A 16,077-nucleotide genomic window follows, 5' to 3' on the forward strand; every position below is an offset into this window, starting at 1 on the left:
CTAGCTTGAACACTACCACATCTCTGCAGTCCATCGGAATAAATTCAAACTGCACAAGGAGAATACTAAAAAGATTTAGTTAAAAATCTCACAGGTCGGGTAGCATCAAGGTCGAAGCTGCAAACACTCCTGTGCACAGACGGATAAAATGTTGAATCGGTAGCAAGATCCCTGTTTTCTGCTTTCGTGCAACTCCCTGTCTGTCCCTTCAATGATACGAAGGGGTTCAGCATCCAAGGATGCTGTGCCTCGTTTGCTGCCTCCCCATCCTACGGGCTCCAGGGTAGCACGGGGAGATGAGATATCCGCAGCTACGGATCCATCGTGGTGCGTGAAATCCATCCGAGCTGGCAGGGCACGCCAGCTCCCTGCGCCACAGCCCACTCCAAGCCCTTTAAACAGCTTGCGGGGGGGATTTAAATCATTGATCAGCCTTGCGCTTGCCCTCTGCACTGGGCTGAAATGTCCCTTGTCGGGTTACCGCGGTTAGAAACGCCGCATGTGCACGCACTGTCCCCGCTGCTGCAAACTCATCCGTCGCTCAAATCCAAACAGCTTAACTTTTCCTGGATCGCACAAAGGCATTTCCCAGCGAGAACCACCGTCGAGCCAAATTTTGGCCTTCTAGCTGCAGTTGCTGCCACTGAAGAGCATTAAGAAGATGTAAAGCTGTATTTTACCTTGCCTAAAACACCTCGCAAAGGCCAGATAGTTTGTATTTGAAGGCTGTCATCACGGGTCTCGCACTGAAGATCACTTTCCAGGTCCCTGGGAAATTCATGGCACGTCTCCCGGTGACTTCCCCAGGGCCAGGATTTCACCCCAAACTTGGAAGAGCTCAGGCCAAAAAGAAAGTTTAGATAGTTACCGCGTGCGCTCGAAGCGAGCGGCTGGAGCAGAAAGCCAGCGTTTAACAGCACTAGCAGCCCTGCAAAATTTTACAAGACACAACCCTCGCGTTAGAGGATCCATTTCTTTCTTCATAAAATATATTGGGCCTTTCCACAAACTCCTTTTATTGGTCCATTTGGCTACTCACTCCTTTTATGAACTACTCAAGTTCCCGGATCATCTGGAAAAGCCCAGGAAAACGGCCGAGCTGAACCACAACGACGTGCTAGCCATCGGTAACAACCTCTGCTACCACGGCTCGGGCACCGTGCGTGGGAGCACGGAAGGGAAAAGCCAGCAGACGGGGCAGCTGGATTTCATCACCTGAAAGCCAGCACGCAGCATCCTTCTAACCCGTTTCTTCCTACTGCCTCCAAGGTTTTGGAGTTGCAAAGTTGATAGAAATACCCGAAACCCAGGTGCCTTTCACATCAGCCCAAAATCCACTTGGCAGCAAACAAGCGGTTAAGACTGGGAATTTTTTTTTACCAGCCTCCTACATCTCTTCCATGGGGGGTCCTTTAATGGATACAGTTAAAGAGCAATCTTGCACGGAGGTCCACATGCTAACATAACAACATATTTTAACTGTGTATTTAAGTAGTTTCATTTCTATTGACATTGGCTAAGGTGAGTCCTAAGGCTCGCCGGTCTCCAGCACAAGGCTGGGCTGCCCACGAGCGCAGCCTTTCGAGCTACGCGTTGCCAAGTCTCCTTTAACAACAACAAGCTCCCGCAAAACATTTCATAACCGTCGTTCCCCAAGGAGCCGGGTGCCTGAAGCACTCGTTGTGCTAAGTCCAGTGCTTTGCAGCACAGTCAGCACCAAAAAATAGACCAGTGAAGCCTCACAAGAGAGAAAAAGCCGAGCAGAAACGTGCCCGGCTCCGCACATCTGCTCCTGCCCAAAACCCCGGAGCCGGTGGGGCAGAACGGGGGTCCTGCGGTCCCAGCTGTGGTGCTGCAGCTTGCTTTTGCTTTTGGGCCCGATCCCAGAGCTGCAAGAGTTCATTCCCAGTAGCATTCTACCAGTAGCCACCAGCCCGGGCAGGAGCATCTAACTGGTGGTGGCAGCACCAGGCGGTTCTCCCAGGGACAAAACGGGCAGCGCAGGAATCGCCGTAACGGGACAAAACAGCCCTCCCCAGAGCCCAGCTCCAGCGAGACCTCCAGAAAAGCAATTATCCAGGCACAGCAACGCAACAGCAATTTTATCCTAGCCAGAAGGTGCTTCAGAGCACACGGGCCAGCTTCTACCCTTGAAATTATTCACGTGTTTCATGTCTTAGCTGTACCAAGCTCTTGTGAAATAACCAGGCGAGGGTGAAGGCTGCTTGTGACAATCCCGTGGAGCAGCTGTTTTAAGCCCTATAACAAGGAGCACTGCTGCCCTCCCAAATAGCAGGGGCTATTTTAAAAAGCCTTACTATTGTAATCTTGGATTACTCCCTACCACCCAAATCCATTTCATCTTAATTAGCACCCATTATTATAAGGCTCCTCCAACATTTCCATATTTCTCTGATCGTTACAGTCCACAGACACTCAGTAGCAAAATCTACCCAGCTGTGTATTTTGCATAAACTGGTTATCTTGAACCACATGCCCTCTCACTCTTGTTACCGGCCCCGTATTTTATACAAGTGTTGACACTTCCAGCCCCTCGCAGGAGTATTGCTTTGAGAGATTTAGATTAAGCCCAATCCAAGCAGCTTGCTGGGGGAGACAGTTGAAATCTGAATTCTTCTCGAATTAATGACTAAAACCTGAAATTCAGCATGGCGTCTTACAGTTTCACCAGGAAACACGTTGCCCATAGAACGGCATAAAATCCAGCTGCCCTGATTATTTTAACAGTGCCAGAGCAAAGCCAAAAGCTGAGCACAGACTTGGCATTGGGGTTCCTTATTCTCTCTTAAAAGAAACATAAGGTGCATTATGAGTCCAATGAGAAACATGTCTTGGTAGCGTCTGTGCAATTAGCTACAGGGGAGGGGGAAAAAAAAAAAAAAAAAAAAAGTCCATTTCTGTTGGAAAAGCCTTACTACACAAGGTGAGGCCCCAGTCTCCACGATATGGACTTATCTCCGTGTTGGCTCTGGACAACGAACCACGCATCTCCGCTCCTGCAGGATGGGGCCCCTCACTAGCAAGCAGGCGCCTCATCTTCCAACTAACGATGCTCCGGCCATCATCCAGCCCCCGGGGCTTGGGGCTGCTCCCTGCTCCATCCACCAAACTCACGATTTCAGGTTTCCTTAACCAGCTGGTAACTTCTAAAGGAGGGGATGCGAATCATCTCAAGGACTTTCCTAAGAGCCCTGCAACTCCACCAGCTCTGGTGCTGCCCGGAGCGAGACCACAGCACCGCAAACTCCAGCACAAGAACCTCCAGACGTGCTGCTGCTTTTATAGAAGGAAGGACTCGTAATTCCGCATACCCCGACATTATCCGTCTTTCAAGACCTTTCCTTGACTTGGGATAGCTCCCGACATCGTAAGATGTCTCCAGACCCCGTGTCTTTGCAAGGAAGATGAAGATTGCAACCCTTTGCTAGTCGGGGCCTCTTCGTTTTCCCCTCTCAGCATGCTCCAATCCCCTCTGAAGCTTAGCGTAACACCAGGCTGAGCATTAATCAACACAACATGCGCTTCATCCAACTTCAGCAACCACTACGAATATTTAAGTTTTATATTATGTGCTGGGGATTATTTTTATATGTATATGCCACCCTGTGTCTTTTTATATACACACTCACACACATATATAAGCAAACACACACACACACAGAGTATTTCATTTCTGCAAAATATAATTTAAGGACAGGGATTTTTATTTTTTTCCCTTCAGGCAGTCCTGAGCAGCAGCCTCCCCACACAGCAATGCCGAGTGCCCTCTGCTGTACACGGAGACAAATGCTGCTTTGTTTAAAAAAAAAAAAAAAAAAAAAAAAAATTAAAAAGAAGATTATTTTCTTTCCCCAATACTTATAACTTTACTTCGGATAAAATATTTATTACAATTACATTTGATCATTTTGCAATACTAATGCCACCAGATTCCTCCTGTCAGACTGAAAGATTCATGTCTCCTATAGGTTGTGTCAGCAGAAAGTAAATAGTCTGAGCTGGAACTGCACAGGGTACAGTGTGAAAATGTTTTATTTATACGTTTGATAATAGCAAAGGGAAATCAGAACAAACAATATAGCTGTATTATTCAGGCATTTATCAGATAGCCTTCACACTTCAGCAAACTGCACATCTATTAGAGGTACAAGCTGAAACTATCACATGGCAACACGAAATCATTTTTCTTTTGTAAAGCGGCATTGTTCCTGCTACTGGAAGGAAAGATAATACTAAAACGTATTCAAATATATGTATTTGAAACCTCTACATCTTGTAATAAATTATGCACTTGATATTAAAAATCCAAGCTACACTGCACAAGCCCGACTTAAGAATATTAACTTTTATTGTCTTCTCACGTCCCAGCTCTCCTCAAATCTGACATTTAAAGGGGCTGCACTTCCAGCACACGGCCTTTATGGCACCGAACGCAGATTTAATACGGCACGGGCGCAGCTCCGTGATGAGCATTCCCATTTGTTCGGCAAGTGAGAAGAGGAATCAGCCTTGTCCCTGCCCTGCTGCCACTTCTTCAAACGTTGCGCAACCTTAAGCAAAAGCCCGACTTCTGTAGAGCTGCGGGGGTTTTGCAAAACCAGGGATTCAATCATCTGCAAAGAGCCAGGGGCAGGTTACGAGACACCAAGCCCAGCAGCATCTCTGCGAAGGGGTCCACCTCCACCCAAGGCAGATGGGGCAAAGACCGACCAGGTCTTCCCCCACGGAGCAAACCCCGCCGTGCGGTACGCAAACACCAAAACCCCACTTACTGGCATCGCGATGTATTTTTCCCCCTCTCCTTCACGCTCCCGCAGAAGGAGACGTCTTTTTTTAACCCATCTCCGCGCAACACCTCGGCTCCCCAAATGGGACCCATCTGCTCCGCAAAGCTACGTGGGTGCACCTCCGCGCTGCCCTCGGGGGGTGGCAGGGGGTCGGGGGGGTCGGAGCACCCATGGGTGCCGTCTCCAGTGATGCCCAGGCCCCCCCCGCGTGCTCCCACGCAGCCGCCCCGTCCCCGACGGTCCATTTGCTGGTTGCCAGCCATCACGGCCGCACCGGCGCAACTGGTTCCCCATCCCTTCCAGTGACTCACTGCAAAACCTTTCCATTTCCAGCATTTGTATTCACTTCACGGCTCGGATTTCCTAGAGGAGGCAGTACCCTGGAAAACAAGCCTCCTCTTACACCCGCCTGTAAATGTGTCCGCGTGAAGCCGATCAAAAATATTCCAGTTTATTTTTTGAAATGAAATCTCTTACCAGCATTTTTTCCCCCAACAAAATGTTGGTATTTTTTTATAACTTTTCATCTTGTTATTCTCAGGGATTCTTGTCCTAGATTCCCCATCTTGGTTGAAGGCCAAGCATCACTAGCGGAGCCAGGGGGAATATAAAAGCATCTTTCTAAGACGCTATAGAAAGGAAGAAGAATTGGACCCTGGGAGCCAATTCACTTTCATGCCTTGGGTATTTAAGGATCAAACGCGCATTTGTGAGCTGACACAAGGTAAAAAGGTGGCTTTGAGACTTTACGGCGTCTGAAGAAGCCTCCGAAAGCATCTTTTTACCAACTCGAGTGCGAGAGAAAAACCAGGAGCAGCGACGCATCCCGGAGGACGGCCGGCGGAGGGGACGGCTGGGCTCACCGGCCGCTCCTGGTGGCACCACAGGCACGGAGCCCTTGTAGCTGCTGCTCCGCTTGCAAAGCAAACAGCTGAAGGCAAGGGAACAGGAACCACCCGAGACATGCTGGGGAAGTTTCCTATGGTTACTGCTGCCATGGGAATATGGTTTTTTTGTTGGCTTGATCTAAATAATATCTGGTTCCTCGGCTGCACTACGCTTCCCGCGAGGTTGGGTTGGATCCTTAGACCCGCACCCCGCTACGGCGGGGCGACCGCATCGAGCTGGACCAGGAGCATCTCAAAGCCGAGCTGCTCAGGGCTTTCCTCCCGGCTCCCCCGGGGCTCAGGGCTTGGATTCAAGGAGAAGAGGAGGGGGAAAGAAAGTGGAGGGGAGGAGGAAGGAGGGGGGGGGGGGGGGGGGGAAGACATCTTTTACTAATTACTCACAGCTGTGACCAAGCAGCTCCCATTTCGGCTGCCAGGAGCTGGCAGCCGGCGGGGAACACATTGGGGCGAGCGCTCCGGCTCTCCCCGACGGGGTCCGGAGCAAGAGAAACCCCTCGCAGGGAGAGGAACTCTCCTCCATCCATTCGCAGGCTCTATGTAGGGATTTCAATAATTATGTTTATATACTCCCCTTATCAGCGAGAGCAGCCATTATGTCTTTTATCACCGCGGCAGCAGCATCTGCACGAGGGCAACTGATAGGGGATGAAATATTTGCTGCGATGGCTGAGTACAAAGTGCCTCCCTCCGCGGTAAGAATAACAATTGTAATACTTAGCTCTCAAAGTCTTAAGCTCTGGCATCAGGGCCCTGCGGAGAGCAAAGAGCCACACACAGGGGAAGAAACAGCCTCTCCAGCAGCAGAGAAGAGCACCCTGAATTTTATAGACGCCTCTCAGCCCTACCATCGGTGAACCTGAGAAAGGCTCTGGCCATCGGCCGCCTCGGGGCTGCACTGATGCATGCCCAAAGCCCACGAGGACGCGACAGCCCATGGGAAAAAAGCTCTTTACAGCCACGCTCATGAGGCTTACCCTGAAATTAGTTTTCCTCACATCAGACAATTCTGCTAACGTTACAAATTCCTCCACCATTAGATAGTGACCGCAGAGATGCTGCGTGCGCGGGGAAGAGTCCCCAGCCCGGCTCTCCCCTGCCACGGCTGGGAGATTATTCATGGGAGAAAAAAGCAAATATCCAAATGAGCATCGGGAATTGCAAAACCATCTGCCAAAGGTCTCAGCTGATACTATCAGGCGTCCTTAAACTCGCTGATAGACTTACAATCCAGACAATGAAAACGCAATTGATTATTTGAAGAGTGACTCACTGGTGTAACAAGGATGGATTACTGGGCGGAGGGGAAGAATGTCTTTGAAAAAAAAAAAGAAAAGACTGCAGATTGACTTTTTAAAGGCAAACAGAGAGGGAACAAAACCCAAGAAAAACTCTTGAAAGCACTGAACAGCCCTCTACAGGGGAGGGCAACAAAGAATAGGGCAGCGCTTGGCGGGCACCAGCCGAATAGCTGTGCCCCAGCCCCTTCCAGCTGAGATCTTGGGTACCAGCCTTTATCCACCCAATTCGGCTTCCTTTCCAAATTGCCGGCTGGGAGCTTTTTCTTTCACGCCGCACCACGCTCGTGACACAGGCCTGTTCCAAACCCTCTATTAAAGGAGTAGGAGTTTTCCCTCCCCACCGAACACGTGCCGCACGCCCTGGGATGCGATGGCAGCCACAGGCAGCGCCGCTGGGGCTCTGAGCTCTCCGGGGGGGGTCAGCGGGATGCATCCTGCGGGGAGAGCGGACTCTGTGCACTCCTGCAGAGCCGAGAGAGGGCTGAGACTGTGGCAGGGCAGCAAAACTCAGTAAGTGGATGGGGATGCCGATGGCAGGGATGACAGCCCAGCTTTGCGTGCCATGGGACCGATGTGACCCTTCATCTTCCACCTCCTCCTCAGCTCAGCAGAGGCTTCAACGACTGATTTAACCTATTACCATGGGCTCAGAGGGGATGCACGGCGAGCTCAGGACCTTACGCATCCAGCAGCACTGAGCTGGTAAATCAGTTCACCGCGTCCCATTAAATCACACCCTACGTAGCACCCAAATCCATTAACTGCAGCCTCCAGCACCGACAGCTGTGTGCTTGAAGGAGATCCCCACTGCAAGCCAATCCATCCCGCTTCCCATTTTGCAGGTCTGTCTTGGGCAATTCCATCCCGAAAGGCTCCGTGAGGGAGCTGTGCTTTGCCGGTGTCCGGCAGCACAGCCCCATGGCCGAGGCACTGGGAAAGCACTCCAAGCACTGGGAAAGCCGCCGGTCTGCCTCCAGGATGGCAAACCCCACTCGCTCACACCAGGCAGATAACATTTCACTTTTTGGATACCAAGAAGCAGCTGTAGTCATTTTTCTAAAAAACTTAGTGCAAAAAAAACCCCAACCACCAACTTCTTAAAAGATTTGTTTAGTCTAGAAGCAAAATATCAGGCAAAGTCAGAATTTGGGGTTTGTCTGCTCTGTCCCCTCTATCATCGGTGTCATTCACAATCACTCCAGAAATAGAATAAGCCCCCCAAACCCACAACAGCTTATTAGTGGTTTTTCACCCCATTCATAAAACTAGAATTGCACAAGGTTGCTTCAAAACAGACAGAAAACATACCCACGCTGCCCTTTCTCTAGGAGAAATTCTGCTCTTTTGGCTTTTGCCAGAGCTCAGCTGTGATGGCGAGGGGCAGAGCCTGGCTGCAGAGCAACTCCAGTTACAGCAGCTGCAGACTAGGGCTCTGTGTTCAGCTGAAATTTAATCAAGAAGTGTCTCAAACTCCTTTGAGTTCTTGCAATACAATCCCGAGTGGTTTGTAAAGGACTTCAAACAGGCTCCCTGGGCTTGCCCGGAAACAAGTACATACCTCACCTGCTCTTTTGTACATCACATACAAAAAATTAAAGAATTTATTTTAGGCTTTTCGCCAGGGACAACACTGCCTCCAATATTGTAATGCTCTGTTCAAGTGGATATCGTGTCTCCCAGCCAACACAAACAGGATACCTTATCAGTCTCGGCTGTTTTAAGTGCTGTTTCAGCAGCAGGGCACGAAGACGTGGAAAGGACAGGCCAAAAAAATTGGTTGGGAGTTCGTTAAACGCAACTGTGCGCTTGACATTTACGAAAAGATAGATTGTCCGAGGGCAGGATGAAGCTGATCCCTACACTACAAGCACAAGCCACCCAAACTCCCACCCTGATGGCCCGGCCGCCCCTCAGCAGAGATGCTGTGGGAACGGTGGCAGCAGCACGAGTCAGCGCCAGTTACCCTGCTCCTTCGGGGGTTTGCCCATCCCAAACCACCCTGGGCACAGAGGCTGAAGAACTCTGACTTTGTCAATGAGTAACCTGGCCGGGAATGACTCCTTTGCGAGTTGCTCATTGACAACAACAACAAAAAAATTAAAAACAAGCTAACGATACCAACCCTTTTGTGAAAGGCTTTAAAATCAGCAGACAAAACCCACCTTTGATTTTTTTTTTTTTATTTTTTTTTTGCATCCCCTCTACCAGGAGGAAAGCATCCTCGGGAGACAGCCGACTCCTGCCCACCCCTGGGGATGGGCACAGGTCCCCTGGGGACAGCAGCCCGCTTGGCTCCTCTGCAGTCCCTCAGGGACTCACCTCTGGAGCACCGGGATGGACCGCACTGGCTGAGTTTTGCCTATTTCAGCAGGTTCCCCATGGCAAAAATGAAAAATTTGCCAAAACTCACCGGGTCCGGCACAGCTCACCACTGCAGTGATGCGAGCATAAGCCCATTCAAGATAAGGTAATGCTATTCTCACATCTCCAAAGCCTTTCAAATAAACATGCAAGGAAGTGAGGAATATCTGAATCCTAAAAGAGAGAGAGGCACAAAGCCTGTTATTCATGAAAGGGAAAAGCTGGGAGCGTGTGTGTGAAAGATACATAACCTATGAAAAATGCTGAAAACATATGGAAGCAATAATCTGTACTTTTTTTTTTTTTTTTGAAAGTAGAAACAAATGCTTCAGAATTTGGTGTTATTCGTTCACGTGCTGCATTACAAATATTATTGTTTCTGCTCTCTGGATGAGGCACCAGGCATCAAACTGGAGACCCAAACGCGTCCCGGGACGCGTCCGTGAGCCTGCTGGGATGTCCCTCCTGCCGGCAGGACCAGCGCCAGGCGAACGCAGATCGAGGCTGCAAACACACGGAGAGTTTCTCATTGCTCGCCACACACGAGCAGCTTATGTCCAGAGCTCTGGGCACTGGACAAACACACGAAGAAAACAAACATCCACTGCCACTAGCAACTCCCTGCCTACAGTCAACAAGGCAGAGATGGGAGTTGCAAGGCGACCTATCCACCATCACCCAGCAACCCCAAACATCTCTGGGCTTCTGGTCAACCACCTCATTTACCGGGTCACCGTCTCACGACACGCGTCTCCTCTTTTTCCTCGTCCACAGCTTTTTGTGATCCCGTGGTCAATCACAACCCTTTGGGCTGATCCTGCATCACCTGGGATCTCCCGGTGGTCTCTCCTGAGAAGCTGAAAAGTTTGTCCTTGCAGATGCTCCCAGATGGGGCAGGGCCAGACGAGATCAGACTTCTGTGGGACTGGCCGCGGTAAATTATAGTGAGATGCTGAGTTACAGAAACAAACGAATGCTCGAAACAATTGTATGCACCAACACTTCACTTGTTTACATGGAATATTACTGAATATTAAGTCAACAGTCACATAAATTTGTCTTGGGAGGTAAGGGCCAGGCACTACGTGCTATACAAACACACACCGCTGATATTAAGACCGTGATGTGCGACAGCAACGCATGTAGAGAAGCAGATCTCTTCCCCTCCAAACATGATTTCAAGGGACAAAGACTACACGGTGTATGCAAGAAAGAAGAGACCCCAAGAAAAGATGGAAAACAATTTCACACAAACTAAAACCCCAGTAAGCCAGTCTTTGTCTTATGTCATGTTTATTACTGTTATTTAAATACTTCTGCAACCCAGAGGAATAACTATGGCAACAAAGACTTCTCCGAAGGTTTTCAGACACTATTTTTAAAATTATCTTAACTGTCACAGCATCTGAATGCCTTCCCTCTGAAATCAGCCGCACGCCACTGCCTCTGCAGGCTTTGCAAACCAGGTGGCACATCTCCCTCCCTCAAACCAGAGCTCAAATCCCGCCTTGCGATTTAGGTGTCCTGCATCTACGGTCGTCGCTGGTGGTTTTGGAGGAGAAGGTGGAGAGCAGGGAACAGCCAGGTCTGCTGAATGGCAAGCGTATCGTTTTTTGCAAGGCTTTCTCGAGGAGCAAACAAACCATGGCTCTGTGTGCTAAACACATGCCAATCTCCCAACACGAAGGATCCGCTATTTTAAATACAGTACTAAGACTGTAATTTTACTTCTCCCAGAGTAAATCCAAAATTAGTTCTTCACAGTAGGCTTAACAGCAGCAAAAGCCACTCGCTCCCTTCCTGGAGCTGCCAACCATTTGTCACCTTCAAGGTTTGCATATTCACACTAATTGCACCAGGACTAGGTTATAAATTCCCTTCCCTTCCCTGCTCCCAGACCACCTCCCTCGAAGGCTTTTCTCTGCAAGACATTATGCAAAAGACACTCCTAATGGCTATTCATTCACCAAACTCCTGTGACAGCTTTATTTAATGCCAAAGCTTGTTAACAAGCTGAATGGCACACAGTTTAATGTAATGCAGATCTGATTAGAAAACAGCAACCCAGCTCCTAAGGAGTTGGGAGATTGTTGTTGAATTTGATTTCACTTTTTCCACACAAAGCCACCTTTCAAGTATCGACCTGTATTAATGAGGATTTGGTTATGTGCACTCAATTTCCATCCTCCAGACCGCAGCCCACACAGATGAACTTTTCAGTCCTTACGTACTTTACTGACAACCTCCCATAAAAGAGCGCGATGCGATTAGAGGAAGGAGTCATTTTGCTGTTCAACCATGAGAAGTTGGGGGTTATACCGGTTACGGTTTGATAGCTGCGTCCTCGCAGACTTCACGCCCAAGGATGATGGAATTCAAACTCCAGTCTTTTCAGACAAACCACTTACTTTCTCCTCTTTGGGACCAACGTGATTTAAAATCGAATTTCTGCCTTACAACAAGAGGCAGAGGTCTGTGGCACGCAAGAGGTCCGAGAGCTTCGAGGGGATAAGACGCAGGCAACGGGTCCAGTTTAAGCGTGTCTGTAACACAGGGTGTTTTCAATTCCTTGCTTCCGCCAAAATCGTATTAAATATGCCGACGCTTTTACAGGATAATTCACCCACTACCTTGAATTTGACATTACAATTTCAGAGCAAAATTAAGAAGATTCAGAAACAAACTCTAAAACCAGGGCCATTTTTTAATTACTTGGCAATTCCCTTTCATCATCTTTTTGCACATCACCTACAGAACAGAGACCGGGTTTGTTCTGAAAAGAAAACAGTTCTGCAGAACACAATTTATTTTTGAGTGGTTTCCCTGGCTCAGGAAGTATGCATGTGCTTCCAGGAATGATAAATTCAACCAACACTCAAAGCCATCTCCCCATCTGAGAAAAGTGGCTTTTAAGGGAACGTACGGGCACAGAAATCTTTGGCGTCTACCAAAGCAATTTGCCTGCTTGATGGAGTAGCTGCACAGATCACACCTAAAATCACAGGTAACTAGAAAATACACAGTCCTGCATAGTTATGCATACGACAACGCCTGCATCAGCAATGGTTTCAGTGCCTGCAAGCTTACAAATTCTTTTCCTTCTCCCTGAAGCATATCACCAGTTCCCATCTTTGAAGCAAAAAAGTCCCATTTACATTTATCAGCAAAACTCTGCTATTAAAGGATTATAAAAAAAGCTTAAGAGTATCTAGCGGTTAATTGATCCGGGTTTGTATCCTTAATCTGCCGATCTCCTTGCAAACCCCTGTTTTATTCCAATCTCGTTCCGCGCGTTACGGTGTCGGTGAGCATCCCCAGCAGGCGCTGGGTACGCTGCCCGGTGCGCAGAGGGCACGGGCTCCTGAGCATGTTTTCGACCTACAAAACTACTATTAATAATTTGCCTGCTTACACATCCCCTGACATTAATAGACCGCTGGCTAGTAAAAAATGAATGCGCTTCCTCTCTATTGTGTTCTAGCAAATCGGTTGCCTTTATTTGTTTTAATTGCCTAATTACTCTTATATCAAGGCAATTAAATGTGAATGTGTGCAGGAGGGCTCTCGCTTGCCCAGTCCTCGGTGTAAGGTAACTTGGTGTAAGGTCTAACTTGGCATTGCCTGGCTCAGTGGGACGCAAACCCGGAGCACACAGGCTGCAATGCCTCTGGGGGCTGACCCCCACCCATACCCAAAGGGTCCCCCATCCTTCTCCTGCCCTGGGGGGAGGCAACGCCTTCCTTCCCAAGAAAAGGCTGCTAGAACAATCCACGTGGTTTTAGCCAAAATCCTCGCCCGTGTCCAGGGTCCCTCAGAAACGGGCAGCCAGGACGCAGCTCCTGGAGCCTCCTGCTCCACCTCCTCCCGCACGTGGGGGTTTGCAGGATTTGGCGCAAGAGGCACAGCGTGCCGGCGCGGAGGGCACAACCTGAACAGAGCCGCGACACCGCTCTCATCTGACGCCCCCGAGTAGCCGGGTACCTCTTCTACTGGCCCTCTTGGCCTTCAATGGGATGCTATTGAAATCCACTTAATTCTTCAAAAGCCACTGGATAGTTGCACCCTCCGACAGAAGGAAACGCAAGCCGCAGCAGCTCGTGAGTCCTTGGAGCAGAGGAGAAATAGTTTTGGTGACCGTGGCTTTTCCTCTTACCCTACACTTGAAAGATCTCCTTGACACTTTTAAGCGTTATAAAGCGGTTCTGCAACAACACGAGGAAACCTGGGACAGCTCGGGAAAGCACTTACAAGCCCTGAAAAGAAGACAACTCAGGGGTGACCTTATAAATCCATTAACGCACGTGTGGCGGATTCAGATCGTCGGGAGGGTGTCAGGAGACCACAGCTCCTGCTGCCCAGGAGGAAGGGACACCTTCACCTTCTAAAGGTCTGAGGTGGGACAGGGTGCACTTGGATGTGCCACCGGCACACGTGGAGAGCCAGGCTGGAGAACCGCGGCCAGCCCCACCTGCCCCCGCGCATCCCACGGGGCAGAGCTCGGCCCACGGACCCCGTCCCGCTGCCCCTTGGAGCAAATGCCACCGGGAACGATGACTTGCAAGGCTGAAGCTTAAGATACAACTCAACGGGAATAAATCAATCCCCCTCCTCGCTCTGAACCCGCGCTTTAATCTGCCGAGACGCAGCTCTGAGAAGTAGGGCAGAAGCCAGGAGGAGCGCCGAGCGCGGCAGATGCTGGAGAAAAGGGTATACCCTATAAAATAAGGTTAAAAGGTCGCCAAAGGCTCCCTGGCCTACTAAGTCTGCGCACCAGCTCCCAGAGCCCACAGCCCAGATTTAATATTGCCAAATCCCAGATCGCCCATGAGCAGGAACTCATTTCCAGGCAGCACAGCGCGGGGAGGGGAGAAGGGGCTGATCCGGCGCGGGGCCGGGACCCGCTGTGCCTCGTGGGCACCAGCGCTGTCGGTTTTAGGGAAGAGACACAACACCAGTAGCCCAAAATACTTGCTCGTCCCTACACACACCCCATCCGTTTCAACAGCTAAATCTCTGCTTGGCATCACCGAGAGGGGATAAATCCCGTCACGGGGTCACAGTGGGGGGAGGCAGGAGTTTCACGCAGGGGTTTGGTGCAAACCACCCAGAACCCCTTCGGGCCCGATCCCCCCTTCCCACCCCACCCCAGGCTGTCCCCGCCAGGCGAGGGTGGCTTCAGCCCCCGGCACAACCCGGAGCAGCAGCAAGACGAGCTCCTGACCGCGGTGAGGGAGCAGAACCGGCGAGGCCATAATTACCAAACCAGTTACCCCAGTCCCAGGTCTGGATCCTGCTGCACCCCGCACCAGCGGCAAGCACCGGCACACCTGGGTGCCGCTCGGTGGGGCTGCCAAACCCACCCGTGTCCCGAGAACCACCCGGCCAGGGGTGGGCAACGCGTTTAAGACTAACGCAAGCGCTTCCACCACCCCCCCCCCAAAAAAATGCTACGTTTGCACCCGGGATGCACACAGAGTTGGGGAGGGAGCCCCAAAACCCTGCGAAGGGAGAGCCAGAGGGGTCAGGCTGCTCTTGGGGGGGGACACGGGGGTCTCGCCGGGCCTTACCTCCACTTGTGCAGGGCGAAGCCGGGACACTGGTCCCCGCAGGTGGTGCAGGGTTGGCCCCGCTCCGGCTCCCCCGCCGTCAGCTGCAACAGACCCCAAAAAGTCAGCTCCGGCCCCCCCGGTGCGGGACGGGGGTGGGGGGGGGGGGGGACACACACACACACCTTGGGATGGGGTGCACGCCCGAGGAAATGGGGGTACTGGTGGGAAAAGGGGCACCCCCGCACGGCTGGGGGTTGTAAGGGGATATGGGGGGGGGGGGACACGCACACGCGAGAAATGGGGCCGGGGCGGGGGGGGGGGGGACGGGACACACGCACCGCAGCGGGGATGGAGCCACAGGTTGGAGCGGAGCGGGGAGGGGGTGCGCACCCCCCCGGGACGGGACAGGGCAAGGAGAGGGGGGGTGTGGGGTGTGTGAAGGGAGACGGACACCCCCCTCCCAATCCTCCCCTGCCCGCCCCGGCACTCACCGACCGGCCGGAGAGCCGCTTGCGGGAGCCGCGGCCGAACATGGCAGCGCCGAGCCGCGCTCCGCGGAGCCCAGCGCAGCCCAGCCCGGAGTGCGCGGCAGCGGCCGCCCCCCCCCCAATCCTCCTCCTCCTCCTCCTCCTCCTCCTCCTCCCGCCCCCTTCACCCCGCCCCTCGGCCCGGCAGGCACCGCCCCGGGCCAGCCCGCTCCCCCCCCCCCCCCCCCCCCACCTCCGGGCCCTAGCGCAGCGCTTGCTGTCATCACTCCGCTTCAGAGTTAACGAGCCTCCCCGGACCTTTCCTAGCGTTGGCTATCGTCCTGCCGCGGTCGGGAGTGGAGAGCTCAGCCAGCTCGGCCCGGTAGCGCGGTGCACTCATAACGCTCCGGAGCGTTGCGTTATTTTTTTTTAATAAAAAACCTGAGCTCCGAGAAGGGCAGAGATGGGATTCTGTGGCGCTGAAGGGGCGCGGCTGAAGTTACAGCTCTGAGCGTGTTGCAGCCTGCGCTGCACGGGGGGCTTTTACTGGCATAGGCAAAGGCAGGGAGGAAACGGCCCGGGTTCCTGCTGGGCTTCTGTTCCCCTCCTCACGCAGGACAGATTTAGTCCACAAACACGAGCGGGATGCAGGAGAAACACAGTCCTGGGGAGTGTGTTTCCAGCCT

The 16,077-nt window shown here is 51.6% G+C and overlaps 1 protein-coding gene across 1 annotated transcript in view; it reads right to left on the reverse strand.

Moving 5' to 3' along the window:
• Positions 1-15,491, reverse strand: part of PRICKLE2 (prickle planar cell polarity protein 2) — a 108,704-nt gene extending 93,213 nt beyond the window's left edge. Inside the window, exons 1-2 of the mRNA XM_049826758.1 lie at positions 15,416-15,491; positions 14,943-15,025 (exon numbers count right to left, since the gene is read on the reverse strand). Coding sequence (XP_049682715.1) covers positions 14,943-15,025; positions 15,416-15,457 — 125 coding nt within the window. The 5' untranslated portion in view covers positions 15,458-15,491. The remainder of the gene's footprint in view (positions 1-14,942; positions 15,026-15,415) is intronic.
• Between the last annotated feature and the right edge of the window lie 586 nt (positions 15,492-16,077).

This window comes from Accipiter gentilis, chromosome 23, assembly GCF_929443795.1.
Source record: "Accipiter gentilis chromosome 23, bAccGen1.1, whole genome shotgun sequence".
In the NCBI taxonomy this organism is placed as follows: Eukaryota; Metazoa; Chordata; class Aves; order Accipitriformes; family Accipitridae; genus Astur; species Astur gentilis.